At 40.8% G+C, this 20,428-nt stretch overlaps 1 protein-coding gene across 1 annotated transcript in view; it reads left to right on the top strand.

Annotated features, from left to right (window-relative positions):
- Positions 1-20,428, top strand: part of LOC136849124 (PAX-interacting protein 1-like) — a 408,835-nt gene that overhangs the window by 281,919 nt on the left and 106,488 nt on the right. Inside the window, 1 exon segment of the mRNA XM_067122120.1 lies at positions 15,547-15,809. Within this exon segment, the coding sequence (XP_066978221.1) occupies positions 15,547-15,809 (263 nt within the window).

Below are 20,428 nucleotides of genomic sequence, written 5' to 3'. Positions count from 1 at the left end.
GAAAAAGTTTTTTCAAAAATTCACCATAAATCGAAATATTGTGCTAGAGACTTCTCGTTTGTTGCAAAATAAAAGTAAATGATTGAATATTACTAGAATGTAAGAGTTCTAGCTTACAATTGCATATTCCAATACACTCCCTGAACACCTGAATTAGCCCTGGTCACTGACCAGCCCGAACTACATCCCCATAGCTTTTACCCACTAAGTGGGTAATAAACTGTCAGCGTTACCAACGCTTACAGGAAAAACTTGTCAAATGAGTTACCTGAAGTACCATTGGCAACACTGCTGCAAGTCCCGGCCGAGTGAGGCCGAGATCCCCAATTGCTTTTTGTTCGCCATGCTGTGTGGGTGTGTCCCACATCAGGGGAACTTTTGGTCATTTAGCCCGACCCCCATTCAAGTTTTTGGACATCAGATCACGATTTGGACTGTTTTCAACGCATTTTCTCCTGGATGGATACTTTATTGATGGGATTTGGAACTTCTCTCCCGATTTTGACTTTGGGATCGGTACTTTGGATTCGATTGGATAAGTCAAACAAGAAGACGTCGCCGTCTGCTAGCGCCGATACTTCAACTTCGTTTACGTCTTCAACGACAGAGCTTTCTACTGTTGGAGATGCTGATGCTCATCATCCCTACACGTCCTGCAAGCGTAGGATGAGTACCCTCAAACACGATCGACATTCTGTTTGTGTTTTTATGTAGGAAGACACAGTGTAGTATCAGTCAGATAGGCGGCGAGTCTTGGTCGGTAGATCAGATGGAAGAATTATTAAAAAAGTTTGAGGACAAGTTACTAGCTGAGTATGTCTAGTCTATTTCTTCTAGCTTTATGACTAAATTAACGGAAACTAGAGATAAGGATAGTAGTAATAGTGTTGTAGATACTAATCGTTCTTTTTCAGCCCCCCTGCCTGTTCCAGAACCAGCCCTAACGGGTGCCGGGGGTCATGGAGAACCGCAAACCTCGAAGGTAGGATCTACCAGCCCCCCCGGCACGGAGCAGGCAGTGTTGGTAGCAGATTTCCCCCCTTACCTCTAAAAGCGTAAGTTCTAAGGTGGATTTAGAATTAGGAATCACTCAGAAGGGTAGGAATTCTAATTAGGAAGTATTCAGGAAAGTAGTTGAGCATGGTCTTCTTTGGGTTTAGGTCTCTCATTCAGATCAATCGTCGGTTTTATTTCCTGCTTCCTGCCCTGTGCAACAAAGGTTTCCAGATCCGTGGAGGGTCGTTCAGATTTGGTTTCTGATGTATCTGGTTCTGAATTTTTGTTTTCCTTGAATACTCCTCCTTCGAAGGTTCCTTTTCCTTTGGGGGTTTAAAATTTCGTTCGTCTTGCGATGGTGGTAATTCTGGCGATCGGGTTTTTCCAGTATTCATGATCATGTCTTAAAGAATTTTCTGATTTGATAATGTCTATCAAGATTATCAGGGGCGGGGGGAACAGACCAGGCTATTTTCTTCGAATTTTCTGATTTGATAATGTCTATCAAGATTATCAGGGGCAGGGTGAACAGAACCAGTCTATTTTGAAATCTATGGCCTCTTCGGCCGTTACGGAAATTTCCCGTTTTTCCCCCTTTTTCTTCTAAGCCTTCTTCCATTGCCCTTCTCAATATTCTTTTCGGTCCGTTCTTTGAGGGGCTCTCGGGGTCTTTGTTGCGCATCCTGTTTTCTTGGCTTTTAACTCAGCAGAACAAGGCTTTCTTGCTTCAACCCTGTATTTTAGAGCTCAGCGGCCCCCCTCTCTCTCTTCGGGGTTAAGGGAACGGGTACTTTTTACGGATCCATCGTCTTATCACCTTTTGCAATCCGGTGGTTTCTCAGGCATCCGGTCTAGTTGCTTCTCAGTTGTTTGTGGAGGCGTCAGCAACTCATTTCATTCTTTATGGGTTCCTAACTGTAATGTATCCTCCGCGATTCTTGCGGATGTTACGGCAGTCGGCGATTCGCCGGCGCCAGCGTTCAGTGTATCAGCACCAATAGTTTCCTCATTGTAATGTATCCTCCACGATTCTTGTGGATGCTACAGCAGTCTGCGATTCGCCTGCGCCAGCATTCAGTGTATCAGCACCAATAGTTTCCTAATTGTAATGTATCCTCCGCGATTCTTGCGGATGCTACGACAGTCGGCGATTCGCCTGCGCCAGCGTTCAGTGTATCAGCACCAATAGTTTCCGCAGCCTTTCCATTCTCCAGGATAGTTGGTAACTACCTTCTTCTGTTACCTTCGGTTCAGTACCTCGTAACTTCCCCTTCAATACTCCTTTGAGTTTCGGTCCGGTTGGGACCTTCTCCATCTGTCCAACGTCGGCGTTGGGCGCTCTGGTGGTTACTCCGAGTGTGGCTTCTTCCTTCTTCCCTCCTCCGGCTTCTTCTTTCTCAACTTTCCGGCAGGTTTTCTCTGTCCCTCCGTCTAGGCATCCATGTTGGTTCTGGGTCTTCAGTTCCGGATTCCCACTCTCATGCCGTTTTGATACATCCGGATTTGAGTGGTTCAGGTGTTGCGGCCTCTTCTCTCTCAGGAGTGGGCGTGGTCTGCCCAGGTGTTGCGTCATCCCTGTTGGGTGGTGCGGGGTTTGCTCAACCTAGACTTTGGTGCCTCCAGTATGTTCGCGATTGATACGTCAGTTGTCCCTCTCACGCACCCAGGTGTAGCAGTTCCGGGTTTTCGAGTTCAGCGTTTGCTAGGGATCGGCCTGCCTCTTTCCTGTTGCGGCTCAGTTGGACCAGTCCGACAATCCTCCGGCTCAGTCGAACCAGTCCAACAAGGATTGTTCATTTGAAGAAGAGGATCCGGTACCGGATATTAGTTCTCCTTCAGCCATGAGAATGAGTATAAGCGGATGGTAGTTACTCAAACAAGATGATTTCTCCCTCCGGTCCAGTACTGCCTGACACCTCTTCACTTCGGTGTCAGTAAGGCTGGCATACCAGGTTAACATGTCGCCTGACTGTACAACGTTCTTTGGCAGAAGAGGAGGGGCTTCTTTTGAAGCTTCCGCCTCACTATCCGGACATTCGGAGAGGGTTCTGTTGTAGGCACCTTTTGCGCTCTGCAACAGTCTTTTAGGGAGGAGGATATCTCCTCCATGGTCTATTTCATGTAGCCGTCGTCAGCAGTAGCGTCACAGCAAGCTATGATTAGTGTGTCTGCTCCGGGTTCAAGGGATGTGGCCAGTATAACGAACTTGTTGCTTCTAACTCATGTCTCCAGTTTCGGCAAATATGCATCGTTGAAAGTACAAAATGTGAAATAGAGGGTTCCTGTGTCTTGTGTCTCCGCATGCTTTCTCTTCAGGTATGTCTCAGGAATCACTGGGACTTCCACATCAAGAATACAGGTATAATCTGGAACGATTCTCGCATGTCAGATTGTCTGGGATAGTCAGAAGAAGCGCATCTGACATCCGGAAGGTCTATAGTCTCCCCTGTTCCCGACGTTCATCTGTACTCAGATGCCTCATATCAAGGTTGGGGAGCAACCTTGGGGGAACCCAGGCTTCGGGCCTCTGGAGGGCTCGGGAACGAGAGGAGTCATAACCTTCAGGAACCTCAGGGCTGTAAAGGAAGCCCTCAGGTGTTTCTCAGTCCTAGTGCGCAACACAATAGTGGGTCTGCTTGCGACATCGTAACTGCCGTGTTGTATCTGAGAACTCGGGGGGAACAAGATCATTAGAACTTAGAGGTGTATACTTTCCGCCATTCGGTCTCAATCATCAGGTAATCAGGAATTGTGGTAGTGTCAAGATGTCTGTGACTCTAGCTCCTTGCTGGCTCTAACACCCTCGGTTCCAGAATTCTTAATGCTCCTTACGGAAGTTCCGATATTCCTCCTCATGTGGAAGATCTTTTAGACAACCGCATTTTCACCATTATCATCCAAACTCTTGCATGATGAACCTTGTTGCGGGCGACTTCAGAGCGAACAGTTGACAGTCCAGACACTCTAAAGTTATGTCTAGACAGTGTTTCCTTCAGCTTCAGAAGTCAACCCGTAGCTTTACCAGGTCAACTTGACATGGGGAAGTCTGTGTCGTAAGGAAGGTTATTCCATCTTTAGGCCTGCCATAACTGAAATAGCTGGTTTTCGGCTATTGCTGGCTACCGCTCAGCACTTTGCAGTACATTTTTCTTTTTCCCTGAAATTTCTAGCAGTAAGATCTTCTTTGACTTGTTACGTTCCCTTGGGCTCCCTCATGAGATTTGTCGGAAGTTCTAATGTTAAGATGATTGGTTAGGTGTTTTATTTCTTTCTTTCGGCTTTAGCTGCAGATAAAACAATGGGCGAGCTTCGGGAACTTTCCTAGGCCAGTTTCCTAGGCGGGAAATGATAAGTATTTCTCTTCTTCCGGAAGTCGTGGCCAAGGCTTAAACTCTGCTTCGTTCGTTTAAGGTTCTTTATCTGCAAGTGTTCGGTTCCGGCATGAGCAGGGATATCTTTATGTCCGATGCAAATATTTATCAAAGGTTGATAAACTCCGTCCGCTTCCGTGTACACTTCTTGTCTCTCCGCGGAATCCTTCCCGTCCGCTGTCGAAGGAAGCGATTAGTTACTTTCGGAGAAATGGTTCCTGGTTCCTGGTTCATAAGCGCTCACTACACGAACACAGTTGCGGGCACACTTCACGATTCTCGTGTGGTGCGAGGTTTATGCCTTACCGCACAGTATTCGGAGTATGTCCACTTCATCTTCTTTTCTAAGGAATGGTTCAGAGTCTTCTGTTATGGAGGTAGTTGCTTGCGAGTCCGTCTTTGTTTTCTTCCTTCACTTAAGAGACGTTCAATTCGCCCCACTGCGTATAGTGGCGAATTCTCCTGTCTAGGGTGCGTTCAGTTAGCTGAGGTGGTATTCTCTTCGTGCGAAGACTCGGAAGGTTATTCACTTAGTCCACGTTTAATGGCGAAGTCTATTATCTAGGGTGCGCTCATTTAGCTAAGGTAGTATTCACGTACTGTGGTGATTATTAGGTTAACCAGATAGGAAAATTCCTTTTTTAGGCTTTTGAATCTTAAGCAACAGTGATATTATAATCACATGAACTTAAGTTCAGAGTATCTTAAGTATCCTAGTCTTTGATAGTTTCCCTACGAGAGTCCAAAGAGGTGCTCTCATAGGCTAGCCTAGGTTGTTTTGTCGGCGCTGGGATACTTCTGCGCTCGTCGGCCTTTGCCGCAACCTGCAGGGCAGAGGGTCATCGGCTCGGCACACTGCCTCATTCCTCCTTAATGGGTAGGCTCTGAATAGTCACTTGGGAGTGCATCGTTCTCCTTTTTACATGAAAGTTATTCTCTTAGTCCGTGTGTAGCCGCTAACCCTTCTATCGTGGGTGCGTTCATTTAGCTAAGGGGGTACTCTCTTAGTGCGGAGGTTCTTAGCGGCAGCCACTTGGAAGTCGGTGTCGTTTTTCACGACTTCTACCTAAAAGACGTTCAGTTTTCTTCGAAGAAGAATTTCTCGCTTGTTCCCTTTGCGACGACCAACTCGATCTTATAATTACATAGTAATGTTAAGGGTGGGGGAAACTATAGGTAATGAATGTAGTCAGGAAATTTGGAATTTTGGATTCTCTGTTAGTCGGGGTTCATAGTGAGAATATTAAGTTTGACTTTAGTACTGTGAAGATAAGCAGATCCAGTGGACAGGTTTGGTTTCTTCAACCTCTTCTGCGCAGACATCGGCGGCAACGGACAGCGAAGAACTCGAAGATCCTGCACACTCAACTTCTCCTCCATACATGAGAGGCTACAGTAGCCACATGGGAGGTTCTTCCTACCCCTCCATACATGAGAGTGCTTTGATTAACCACATGGGAGGTTCATCGTACCCCTCCATACATGAGAGTGATTTGATTAGCCACATGGGAGGTTCATCGTACCCCTCCATACATGAGAGTGCTTTGATTAGCCACATGGGAGGTTCATCGTTCTCCACTAATTGTGGGAGGCTGTGATTAGCCACGTGGTAGGTTGGTTTTATTTTTTTTGCTACTCTATCCTTGAGGAGGTTTGAATACCACATGAGAGGTAGCTCGACTCAGACCCTCCATAAATGAGAGTGCTTTGATTAGCCACATGGGAGGTTCATTGTTCTCCACTAATCATGGGACGCTGTGATTAGCCACATGGTAGGTAGGTTTTATTTTGCTACTCTCTATCCATGAGGAGGTTTGAATACCACATGAGGTAGCTCGACTCAGACAGTACCTAGACATGAGACTGACGTCGGGGGTACTCTCTCTACAGACATTCTCACCTGCCGAGTGGGATAACCAGGTGAGGATACATTCATTTATACAGAGTAGGCGAATAATGAGTTACCTGCTTTCCCTGATGGCAGGTCGGGCTGAATTAGATTGATCCCACCTCCACTAAATTTTGTTAATCGGGCTAATTCAGGTGTTCAGGGAGTGTATTGCAATATGAGGTTTTCATAATAAAACTAATATTGTAATACTTACCTGAACACCTGAATGATTCCCACCCCCTCCCCACTTCAATTTGAATAGTGGATAACGCATTGGGGATCTCGGTCTCACTCGGGCCGGGACTTGCAGCAGTGTGTTGCTAACAGTGCGTCAGGTAACTCATTTGACAACTTTTTCCTGTAAGCGTTGGTAACGCTGACAGTTTATTACCCACTTAGTGGGTAAAAGCTATGGGGATGTAGTTCGGGCTGGTCAGTGACCAGGGCTAATTCAGGTGTTCAGGTAAGTATTACAATATTAGTTTTATTATGAAAACTTCATTTTTCGACCATTTCAGTCGAGTCAAAGTTGACCGAAGGTTGAAATTTTGGCACTTACCGTGATTTATATGAAAATATGTCAAAATTGATATAAAATACAGCCATGAATTATTTTTTGTTGTATTCTACATGAAATTGTGCACATTTTCATATATAAAGCTTTATGCAGCGGCTAATAGAAAACAATGCAAAAATTACAACAAAGTGACTTAAGAATTTCTGAGATTTTCAGCAGAGTTAGTGTGCGCGGACGTAAGGAAAAAGTTTTCAAAAATTCACCATAAATCGAAATATTGTGCTAGAGACTTCTCGTTTGTTGCAAAATGAAGGTAAATGATTGAATATTACTAGAATGTAAGAGTTTCAGCTTACAATTGCATTTTTCGACCATTTTGGTCAAGTCAAAGTTGACCGAAGGTTGAAATTTTGGCACTTATGATTTATATGAAAATATGTCAAAATTGATAAAAGCTACAACCATGAGTTATTTTTTGTTGTATTCTACATGAAATTGTGCACATTTTCATATATAAAACTTTATACAACAGCTAATAGAAAACTGTGCAAAAATTACAACAAAGTGACTAAAGAATTTCTGAGATTTTCAGCAGAGTTAGCTGATGCTTTCTTTTGGGAGAAGAAAGAAATTCGCGCATGCGCAGTTGGGTCACGCTTGTAAACAAAACAACAGCGTTATCCGTGAACTCCCAGCATCCCTAAAGGCGCGTGATTTAAAGTTTTTTGCAAACGAGGCCTATAAGTATTTTTCCGCGAATATTTAAAAAAACTTTTTGTAGTCAACGTGTTTTACGTCCACTCGGCACCCGACAGACAACTTTTGTCGATGTAAAATATGTCCAGTTGGCATTAAAGGGTTAATAGAGAGTCTGCTATTACGTTGAGAGACTCTGTGAGGTGAATTGCAGACAGGTGCCACTTCTTTACTTGTGCCATCCAAAGGATGGCTAGCATTACCATGTTGAGAGGAGGTGAACATGATTCCGAACTCTTGATGCAGGATATTGCAGTTATGTTGTCTAGAACCAACAATGTGTGTCTCTTCTGGAGGTTTGAGTTTTTTGAGAGACAAAAAGACAGCCATCAGTCCCAGGATATTGGTATGACACTTCCTCAGAGTAGCTGACCACCTCCCTGCCACCTGACGATCCTCCCGATGTCCTCCCCAACCTGTCAATGAGGCACCTGTGTGTATTGTCACTCTTACAGATGGAGGATTCAGGGTGACCTGTTTTGCCAGAGATTCCTTCCAAGACTGAAGTATCTCCCCAACTTTTTTATTCTTTTGGTGAGATCTGTCTCGCAGCTTTTGTCTTGCGTGCGACAGCCAAAATTTGTTCACGTTTTTCAATTGCAATCTGAGTATTGAATCTATTACTGATGCAAACTGCAGTAGATGCATCATACATTCCAATTGATGTCTGGAAACTCTGGGCTGTCCTAGGAATCTTTTGAGGTTTTTCCTTATTCTGTTCGGAGTTTTGATGGGGAGAGACAACAGTCCCAACCACTGAAAATGTCTGCTGGGCATGAGACTGGATTTTTCCCAATTTATTATAAAACCTTTTGACTGGAGTCTGTTGACCACTGCTCTTAGGTTTTTTAAGCATTCTTTTCTTGTGGCCCCCAGATTAACCAGTCATCTAGGTAAGCTATTAGTTGTATTCCTTCTTTCCTGAGATCCTGGACAACTACTGTTGCTAATTTTGTAAAAATTCTTAGGGCAATGTTTAGTCCAAGAGGCATAACTTTGAACCTGTACGTCTCTTTCCCTATCCTGAACCCTAGGAAGGGGCGAAAGGGAGCGGCAATAGGGAAGTGCCAGTATGCGTCTTTCATATCTATAAAAACTGTCCAATTCTCTTTTGGAATGACTGAACGTACTTAGGCAATGGTAGTCATCCGAAACTTTTGGCAAACAATGTACTTGTTCAAAGTTGATAGGTCAAGGATCACTCTTTGTTCGGAGGAATCCTTTTTGGGAACACTGAAAAGACGTGCCTGGTGGCGAATATGCGCATGTTTCTCTATGGCACCTTTTAATAGGGCCTTCTGCACATAATCTTCCAGAGAGGGGATTGATGCTTGAAAGAACCCCTTTAAAGGCAGGGAAGGATGAGACCATTTCCACCCCAGCCCGTTGAGAACAATGCTGTGCCCCCAAGGAGAAGACTTCCATTCCTTGTGGTGTCTTTGGAGTCGACCCCCGACCAAACAATTCCTATTGTTATCCCCCTCTTCCTCTACCTTTTCCTTTGATGGGCATTCCAGGGGTTGCTTTTCCTTTTCCTTTGTAAGATGGTTTTTGGACCTTATGAAAAGGATGTCCTTGCTGATGTGGCTGTTGCTGTCCTTTTGAAGGGGGGTTGCTCCTTCTGGATACCTACTTGTTTATGAGGAAATTGTTTTGGAGGTGACTGCAGGCTTATATGATTTTTGATCAAAGCGAGCCTTTTTTGAATTGGGTAAAAGGAAATTTCCAGTTTTTTGTTTCCTGAATTCTCCTTTTCCCAGAAGAGCGTACACTACAATTTTGTTGTCGTGTTTGCTCGTTAACTTTTGTTACCAAAGAATCCTCAAACAGGTCCCTACAGAAGGGATTAGACTGTAATAAAGCAGTTACATTAGGAAGTGACTTGTTGGAACCTTCCAATGTTTCCATTCGCGCTTTTAAGCGCCATTCTAAAAAGTCCTAGAGTGCTTCCCATAGGGTTCTCATAAGACTTTTAGTCACAGCAGCAAAAAGTGTCTTGGAATCCTCTGGAAGCCTTTTGTTGGCAGCTTCTAGCAAGGTGGAAGAGGTTAAGATACTAAGGAGAAGAGTCTTAGCACGGAATTCTGATGAAGCTGTCTCATCTGAGATTCTTCTCATAGGGGTCCCAAATTGCTGAGTAGCAACATCCAGGGGAGCTTTTTCCTTTCAAAAGGGAGTTGAAGTGTTGCTCACTCCTTGGTGGAATTTTTTGAAACTGGGAGGACTGTGACAAATGGTTTTAGTTCTGCCATTGACTCCTGTTTTCTAGTTACTAACTAATTCTGGAAATTTGCTTTCACATGGTTAATTATTTGAAAGGTGAAGGGACAGAAGGCTGGAGGTACTTGGTGAGCAAGTTGGGTTTTATTCATAATGGGAGTATAGATCCACCTACCGATGATCTGGTAAAGGGTGTCATCAACAGCTTTTAATGCTGTATTCCCACATAAGAGAACCGTTTCCTTTTGAGGTTTCTCCATGTCTGGCAAAGGTGGTATCAGGCACCTTTCTGTATTAGGGAATGCTGCCCTGTCTCTAAACTCCACATGTACAATCTTGGTTTTTCTCTCATTAATTAGATACTTACCATCAGGAGAGGAAATATACATTGAAGCGTCTTGCCAAGGATTATCAGTATCATCAGGGTACAGTGCCATTTCTAGCTATAGGCGGACTAGGTGATTGCCTAGGGCCCCCAAGCCACCAGGGGGGCCCCTGGGGTAGCTTGGAAAATTTCCCAAGCCACTTGGAGGCCCCCAATTCCTTTTGAAAATTTTTAATTTTCAAATTTAAAATATGAAAATTTAAAAGATTTTATCATGTGCACCTTATATGTATACCTATGACACTACAGATTTCTGTGCTGTATAATTAGTTAGACCCATCATTCCCGTTAAGGGACCCTAAACCCTATATTTTAGGTAAAAATGGTTATCAAACCGGAATCTAGAAAGCAACCCATAGTATACTATAGACATTCTACTTTCAGTTTTGGTAGGTTTTAGCGTGTTTGTGCATGCTCGTGTTTAAATACCATCCTCCATTTAAATGCCATGTGGTCGTTCTTGACTTCTGTCAAAACATTACAGATCGCAATTTCTTTATTACTTTCGGATTTTTAAATTTTTTTGTGGTTTCTTGCGATGTTTACGTTTCTCGAGTAGATAAACGTTTGTCCTCGAGTCATTTCATACCAAAGGCGGGTAGTTGCCAGGCAACTACTTTGTATCGCACGACGTTTCATACCAATGTCTCTGTGAGAGTTTGTTTACATTTAGTCTGGGGTACCATGAATGACTGAATTCAAGGATTTTATTATACTCCTTCGTTTTTCTAGGTAATATTACTTAGTTCGATTCGTTATACAGTTGTTCCAAGATGCCTAGGCCAGGGAAACAAGTGAAACAACAGAAAGGATGCACAGTTAGGGGGTGAAGCATGATTCAAGCAAAAACTTGAAACTGAAAAGAAAATCCTCAGTGAAAGTCCATCCATAAAACGTTCTTCTTTAGAACATAAATCGTATTCAGTGGAAAGCCTGTTGACGCAACCAGTGGGAAGTACTGTATTATGAAATGTGATTATATTGAAGGTGTGTTTAGAAAAATGGCCTATCCATATTGTGAAAATTCTGATATTGACGTGAATATATTATATAAATTACTTGACTTCCATTTTTGTTATGTGCAGAGGGTGTGAAATTATTATAAATGATGATGATATATGTAAATGAAGCTTTTTACCATTAACTTCTATGGTTGTTTATGTAACAATGTTGTTGGGGTTAGGCTACAATGGGTTTTCAAAACTGATTGGGTGCTTGAGTTTAGGGAAAATTAGTAATAAAACTTATGGAAGACATGCTCAACACATTACTGAATTGGCTGTAGCAAAAGTGAGAAGTTTGCTTATGAATACCATAGAACTTTTCAAGTATTATATTGATAAACATGGCATTGCACCTAGGAGAGACTTATTACATATGGATGTCTCATTTGTTGGGTCCTGGCACAAGAGAACAGAAATGAGTCTCTCCACTCAAGACTGTGGAGATATTGTCCAAAACATAAAAATATTACCAAACAGATGCTGGGACTTTGCACTTTATGTTCCATGTGGGGCACATTCCCTAAACTTGGTGGTATCTGATGCAGCATTGGCTTCAACAGATGCCACCAGCTATTTTGGCAATGTTCAGAAACTGTACAGCCTTTTTTCAGCATCGCCACAAAGATGGGCAATACAAAGAAACATGTCACCTTTACACTCAAGACTTGGAGCGACACAAGGTGGGAGAGCCGTATTAACAGCATAGAGGCTGTGCGGTACCAGGCCTCTAATATAAGGGAAGCTTTGCTGAAGATCAGGGAAGTGACGGATCCTCTGATCAAGGTTGAAGCCCAAAGTTTGGCAGAAGAGATGGGGTCATACTGAATTCTCATTTGCACAGTCGTATGGTATGACATTCTACACCATGTGAACCATGTCAGCAAGCTCCTGCAGTGTCCCAAAATGCAGCTTGATGTGGCAGTTGACCTCCTCACTAAAGCAAAAACATCTCTGACTAACTACAGAAGAACTGGCTTTGCTTCAGCTCAGGCCTCTGCTAAAGACATGTGTAAGGAAATGAATATAGAGGATGTACTCAAAGAGAAAAGATTAAGAAGCACAAAAAAAGCACTTTGCTTATGAAGCCCCAGTTGAGCCCATTGCAGATGCCATGAAGAGGTTTCCAGGATTCCGTACACAAAAAGCATTTGTTCCACAGTTAAAACTAACAATTTTTAAGCACTTAACTTTCACGTTTGGAGGTTTCCATAATTCTTGCTGATTTCTACTCCTGAAAACAGTAAGGAGCACTGAAGCGTCGTGCGGTTAACTTGTGCTAGCAGAGGGTAATGGAGCTGGTCTTTTGCTTGCCCTGATCATAAACAAGATGGCAGATGTGCATGCGCAGTAGTCACTTGCATTTTTTGATGTAGGAAAAACTGGGTTCAGCTTCGCTGAAGATAAGGGAAAGTGCCCTCTTATCTTTGAGTCCATTATACTCTATCACGTGTCATAGTGTTTTCATTACGACACAATACCCGGCTGCAAGACCAGGCTAAAAAAATATTTCTTTAATACTAGTCTAGTCATCATGGAGTGCTGGCACACCACGGGGGTTGACTCCTTGAGGACGAAACAGTGACTACACTACCTAAAAGTATTTTTAGGATACAGGCAGTCCCCGGTTATCGGTGGGAGTTCCTTTCTGAAGGCGTGACGATAACTGAAAATCCCCGATAACCGAAAATCGGCGATTTTTGGGGCTTATCAGCCCGAAAAGCACCAATTTTCGGTTATTGGAGCCTCTGTTAGGTATATATCAGCACCGAAAAGCAGAAATCGGTGTTTTTCAGTGCTGTAAAAGCAGATCGCCAATAACCGGGGTCTGCCTGTACTTCTTAACTCATGCATAAGTGATTATCACTTTTTATTCAGCAATTATACTTACAAACAGTTTAAAGGTTTCACCATGGGATTTGCACTTGCAGCCTTATTGGCTAACATAGTTTTGCATTTTCATGAAAAGAGGTGGCTTCATGACTATTCCCTGAAGTTTAATTCTGTCATTTACCTACAGGTATGTTGGTGATACATTCCTAGTTTTCAGGCATCTACATCATGTAAAACAGTAACATCACTACTTAAATAGTAAACATCATTTTATTCAATCTACTGTACTGTATAATATTAAAAAAATGGTATTCTTAACTTTGTAGATGGGAGAATTACTAGAACTACCAAAAACAGGATGTCACCTAAGCTTGAACGTTTTTAGAAAATCAACTTTACCATTCTCGAAATGAATTTCAAAAGTGCTACATTTTTTAACTGTAAGATAAATAAACACAAAGACTTTAGTACACAAAGTATAAACTCAGTCCCCGGTATTCGGGGGGATGCATACCACTGCCCCCTGCAAGGAGCTCAAATCTGCGAATACTTGAAACTCCTCTAAAAATGCTTATAACTGCCTGTTTTGATAGTTCAAAACACAAAAACCCTAAAAAAATGCTTATATCTGAATATTTTAATAGTTTTATCATAAAAAGTGCATTTAGTCATGAAAATTATATGAAAATACAGTAATTTTTGAATATTTCTCTATGAAAAATACCCTGCATAGGCAAATTTTCTGTGAATAATATGTATATATGTTCCATAGAGAGATCCATGAATAGGTGAAGTCACAAATCCGGAACCATGAATAGGCGGGGGTCCGCTGTATATTCTTTGCAGCTGTTGGCAAGCATTTGGCTCAGAACTAAAATTGTTTTTAAGCATTTTCAAAAGTAATGCATATCCTTGTAAAATGTAAAGTTCCTAAATGAATCTCAGTGAAAATAGCACAGTATATAGTACAGTACAGGCAGTCCCTGGTTATCAGCGATCCGGTTTTACGGTGCTTGTCTAGCAATGATGATAACTGGATTTTTGACACCAATTCCCGGTTACCAGTGCCGATCTCTGGTTATTGGCGCCGATCTCTGGTTGTCAGCGCTGATCCCCAGTTATCAGTGGTGCTGATCCCTGGTTATCAGTGCCGATAACCAGATACCAGCACCAGTAACCGGGGATTGGCGCTATTATCGCCGATTTTCGGTTGTCTGCAATTTTTGGTTATCGTCCCGCTGTTGGTAATGGAACCCCCTCTGATAACCGGTGACTGCCTGTATATATAAAATATTTACTAAATGGCTATTTCAAACTCCCACATACAAACTATCTATACCACAACAGAATTTAAAATCTTTTTTCAGTATAGCTTCCCCAATATTAACTCCAAGATTATTTTTACCAACAACCTTGTTATTCAAGCATTGTTGAACCATAAGTGGTAAACTACTGTCATATCTTTTCTCTGGCATTGTCTGTATTTTTAAGTGTGATGCCTGAGGTGCCACCTATAATGGCCAGTTTGAGATGTCAGTGTAGACAAGATCTGAGCAGAGCAGTATTGCATTTCTCTTCAAACTGGTTGCTTGCTGACCAAGCCAACCAGATCACAAATATTACAGAATATAGATGTAACACATGGAAGACTCATATTTTAGTGTTAATTGTCCTTTCAGTGAAGAATCCTTGTTCATAAATTCTGTCATGGGAATCAAAATAATATACAGTATAGTGTGTATGGCAGTTAGAAATTTAAAAGATCATAGTACAAGATCTTCTGCCTTTAAGGCATTCTTAAGTATTTGCAGCTATGCTGGAAAATGCTTTAGAGTAAAGGCACTTCATTGTTTCAATCTCCTTCTGACCCTATGAATGTCATCTTGTCACTGCTATCACAGGTGGTAACATGCTTGTGGAATTAGATACTGTACAAATCATAGGTGAATAGGTGTTTTTAAAACACCATAAATGTAAATAAAAACTTGGAAATTGCAATTTCTGTTAAATCAAATTTTTTATTCTAAACTATGCTGATAAAAGATATAAATCCAAATCTTAAAGTAACTTCCTTTTTAATCTTGGGTTTTGGACATGTCTTAAAGACATGGGCAGAGTATAGTTGTTAAACCATTTTAATAAGGTTAATCTTAGTGATCTAGGATTTTTTTATTATTTGGAAACTTGAATATTGTAGTCTTGCACTATTGTGCACAGTAAATTGGATGTTGAACAGTGATCACATTGGTGGAACATGGTGGATCTACAGCAGTGAAAGATCAGCTTGTCTGAGCATGCTAATGTAGTGCTGTTTACTTTTTACACTGGCCTTGATCACAGTGTACAGCATGTTGAAAATAGAGCTTTGGTGATCATAGTAGTTGTGCACAGTATTTTGCCAATGGATGAGGTTTGTGAAAGCTTCCATGACACCCTTTTTATTTACAGGCATGTTGCTCTTATAAGTATCATAAATAATCAAGAGTGAGTTTATACATTAACAAATCTTCAGACTCAAATGTTTGCATTTTGGTATTTAAGAATTATTGTATTGTCTGCTTTTGTTGTTGAAACAGGTGACCAAGAAAACAAACGAAGTCGTCTTGAACCACCTGTTGCCCCACATCTTGGTCCTGCTCCACCTCATCTTCCTTCCTCTCAAGGACCTCCCAGCCTTGGACAGAATCCTCCAAATGGAGTCTCTCAGGGATCTGTTAGCAGTCAGCAGCCAGTTGGATTTAGAGGTCAACTCACTATTATCAATAAGGAATTGCCACCTGAGCAACAGCGTCCAAGAATCCTCTTGTCATCAGTTAAAAATAAAGAAGATATTGAAAGGGTAAGTTATAAAGCTTAATAGAGTTTTGCAGTGATTAAAGTCAAAAGCAATGTGACTGTTTTTAAGTATTTTTCAATGCATTACACAAGTTTTAGACAAAAGTGAGTGTAGTTAGAAAGTGAATTTTGTCTTTTCTACATGCAAGATCTTTGCCTTTAATCCTTCAGAAGGAAATTTAAACATTGGTGGTATCAAAAGGATAGTTTTGGGTTAACAATACCCTAATTCCTTTGTAAGCAGCAGATAAATTGTATATGAAATGATTAATGTGAAGAGCAAGAAATGTCCAGAAAATTTTTTATTGTTTTAGATGTAGACATGACCATTGTTAAGACAAGGAAGTTTGACTTGAATAAAGTTGAAGTAAAATTATGATAATAGGCACTTATTAAGATATGTACTAAAGATAGAAACTGGTAAGGTTTTATTAAGTTCCTTTGAATGATGGGATGTATTAATACAGGCAGTCCCCAGTTTACAGCATTCCAATAAGCGCCATTTATTCCCATTATTATCATGGATGTTCCGGTTTACAGCGTTTTTCGGGTTACGGCGCGCTGTCGGGAAGGGAACCATTGCCGTGAACCAGGGACTGCCTGTACAGGTGACTAGAGAATAACAGAATTGTTTGCAATGGTGGCAAGGAAAGGCAAAGTGGAGTGGATGTACACTCGGCAAGAAAAGTGAGGATACAGTTTTCATTAGATTTCGTTCATCAAATTTTAATTTTTTTCTTACAGAAAACACATAATCTCGGCAAATTTACTCTAGAATATGAAATTACAATGCAAATTATATCATATATATCAAATCTGCAAAACAAAAACGTTCAGATACTTAAAACCACCATGATGTCCGAAGTAATCAGAATTTCTCAGGTGACTTCGTTCATAGAGATCTAAAAGATAGTGTATGGATATCTCGGTGTAGTACTGTTTATCAGAACGGCAATATTTACTCATTTTCCGTTATGAACAGGCTTATTATTGCATCATCATACGAGGTAATGATAATTTATTTAATTTTTACACATTCATATTTATATTTCACGGTGTTAAAGGTCAGCTGGAATTAATGGCAGTAAATGATGTGACAGCTAGGATAGGTTGACCAAATCTATTTAAATCCACAAGAGCGTTCTCTATGATGTGCGGAGTAGCGCCAGGACTTCGGCGGGAAAACACAAGTAACTGGATGTTTCTTGACGTTGCCATAGTTTCTCTCTCTCTCTCTCTCTCTCTCTCTCTCTCTCTCCATTGCTAAAACACACTATACAAATATAGTATCGCTCAATCTCTAAAAGAAAAAATAATGAAATGAGTAGCTCTACATATAGGCCTAGGCTTACACAACAGCATCTCTCTCTCTCTCTCTCTCTCTCTCTCTCTCTCTCTCTCTCTCTCTCTCTCTCTCTCTCTCTCTCTCTCTCTCTCTCTCTCGCTAAAACTTACTATACAAATATAGTATCGCTCAATCTCTAAATGAAAATAAAAATAATGAAATGAGTAGCTCTACATATAGGCCTAGGCTTACACAACAGCAACTCTCTCTCTCTCTCTCTCTCTCTCTCTCTCTCTCTCTCTCTCTCTCTCTCTCTCTCTCTCTCTCTCATCATAACATTGCATTCGTTCCTTTATTGTTCCTCATGTTTTTCGTTGGACATTGCTCAAATTTAAGTCTTGATTTCATTGTGGAAGATCGCATTCCTGATTACGCAAGCATTCCGTTCATTGTGGTGTCATAAATTCATTTGTTTAAGGTTACTTGGTAGGTTATGTCACAAAATGTTTATTTTGCTCAGAACTGTCGCTGCAAATTACAACTTGAACCAAAACTGTAAAGCTTACTACTGCATTTAAGTATCAATGATTTCAGAACCATAGAATATCATTGAAAGTTATAGGTCAAGCAAAAAGCAAACACACCAAGACTGAAGCTCCTCCCCCTTCTAAAGTTGCCAGATGTCGCATTAATTAGCAATATATGTCCGAAGATTAAAAAAAACTGTATCCTCACTTTCCTTGCGGAGTGTACTTCTCAAATACAAAATAGCAGATGTGATAGAAGTGGGATGAATACAGAAAAGAACAGTGCAGTTTTAATTGTGACAGTATTGGGATTGGTAAGTGAAAGAACAATGCAATTTAAATGATCTTAGGAAAGAAGGTACAAGCAGTCCCCGGTTATCAGTGTCCTCGGTTATTGGAGATCCGGTTTTACAGCGCTTGTCTAGCAATGACAATAACTGGTTTTCGACACCGATATCTGCTTATCGGTGTCGATACCCACCTAACAGAGGCGCTGATCCCCACTTATTGGTGCTGATATCTGCTTATCGGCACTGATATTAATTGAATTCTGGTTATCGGTGATTCTCAGTTATCGTCATGCCGTCGGAAACGGAATCTCCGCCGATAACTGGGGACTGCCTGTAATGCATGTGTTATTAGTACAGACACTGCCCTAACTATGAACGGCCATTCATATCTTGATTTGCTTGTAAGTTAGGGCATAATTTTTATTGATGTTTACATTCAAATTTTGCTTTGGTCACCTATTCTGCTAGTGAGAATTTTTGCTAACAACAGAACATGAGGAAGAAGAAAAACCTGTTCCTTTAACCCCTTCCCTGATTATCCCGAGTGTTCTAGTGATTAACTACCATGTATTCTTCTTACAATCCCCAGAATGTTTGTTCATATGCATAAAATATTCCTACTTATCTCTGTCTTCCTGATTTAACCCTTAAGGGACGGATTGATCCTCAGTGTGAAGTAAAACAGGTTTGGGGAAGTGGACGGATTGAGCTTCAGTGTGAAGCAGAATTACGCATCACTGTTATGGTAATAATGATTTGAAACAAAGGTGCCAATACTTCTATATGCTATAAATTCACTAACGGCAACTTTTATACAGACGTGAGAGTTAGGCCAGTATCAGTAATGCTTGTGACTTCAAGGGGGAAATTACTGCATCTCTCTCTCTCACATGAGTCTTTTTGTAAATTTGATTGTAAATGTACGAAGGGGTTGCTGTTGTTTTTTGTTTTTGTCTTTTACGATAGTATGTCAGTTGTAAATGTAATTTTACAAAGAAAATTGCAAAGAAATATTAGAAAGAGCATATAAAAGTAAAAAAAAAAGTTACTGAATCTTCCTTCTCGTAAATTTACGTGAATATTTTACAACAAATATGCCAAAAATTTGGTATTGCGTTTATTTCTTATCTGTTTTTAATAATAATTTTACGAAATAAATTTATTTATTAGAAAAAACATATATAAGTTGGTGAAATTTACGATTGTCTTGTAAATGAGGCCCCACAAGGGGTTGTAAATAGTCATTTTCAACTTCTCGTGGAAGGTAGGGAAAATTTTTTAGAATTTTTTTTTATTTATACAGTGTGAATGTACGTATCATTCTCTTTCCATTGATGTGATTTTTTTTTATTTTTTTATTTTGCAGACCTCAAAGTTTTCCCAGTCTGGGGTGCTGCACATTGATAAATTATGCTGTCCCTTAAGGGTTAACTCAGTCTGTGATGAATTCCCATTTTCTGTATTTAGTATGTATTTTTTGAAATCATGCAGTATTATAAAGAATTACTCTGGTTGCTAGAAAGGTAAAGAGAAGAAAAAAAATTTAGACTTGAGCAACACTCAAAACTTAGTATTTTTTCCATGCTGTAAAGTTATGAACTTGGAGAGAATTTCACAGGATCACAGGAACAGCTTCTGACAATGCAAGTTCATAAAGTAAACAATGCACACTGCCATCTATTGATAAAAATGTAGGTTATAACCCACAACTTTCTTAATGAGTACCCCTGTACATAGCTCACAATCACAGGGACCAATTTTGTGTTTTCTTCCATTTACAACATACTATAATATACGGCCACAGATTGAAAGCACTTTTTGTAAATTTTTTTTTTTTTTTACTTTAACCTGTTAACCCTTTAACACCGACTGGATGTATTTTACATCGACAAAAATTGTCTGTCGGGTGCCGAGTGGATATAAAATACGTCGACTATACGTCGACTACAAAATTTTTTTTTTAAATATTCGCGGAAAAATACTTATAGTACTAGTTTGCGGAAAATTTAAATCACGTGCCTTGAGGGATGCTGGGAGTTCATGGATCACGCTGTTGTTTTGTTTACAAGCGTGACCCAGCTGCTATCATGCCAAATTTCTTTCTTCTCCCACTAGAAAGCATAAGCGACGCATCGTCAGAGAGGGATTTCTTGATGCGTTCGTGTTTTGCCGAACTTGTGCAAGTGTCAGCGTGTTTGTGACGTCGCCGAGTGGATATAAAATACGTCGACTATACGTCGACTACAAAATTTTTTTTTTAAATATTCGCGGAAAAATACTTATAGTACTAGTTTGCAGAAAATTTTAAATCACGTGCCTTGAGGGATGCTGGGAGTTCATGGATCACGCTGTTGTTTTGTTTACAAGCGTGACCCAGCTGCACATGCGCAAATTTCTTTCTTCTCCCACTAGAAAGCATAAGCGACGCATCGTCAGAGAGGGATTTCTTGATGCGTTCGTGTTTTGCCGAACTTGTGCAAGTGTCAGCGTGTTTGTGACGCAATAGGACGTACGCACAGAT

Source organism: Macrobrachium rosenbergii, chromosome 2, assembly GCF_040412425.1.
Source record: "Macrobrachium rosenbergii isolate ZJJX-2024 chromosome 2, ASM4041242v1, whole genome shotgun sequence".
Classification (NCBI taxonomy): domain Eukaryota; kingdom Metazoa; phylum Arthropoda; class Malacostraca; order Decapoda; family Palaemonidae; genus Macrobrachium; species Macrobrachium rosenbergii.
The sequence above is the reverse complement of the archived record's forward strand: the minus strand, read 5'-3'. Positions and strand labels throughout refer to the sequence as shown.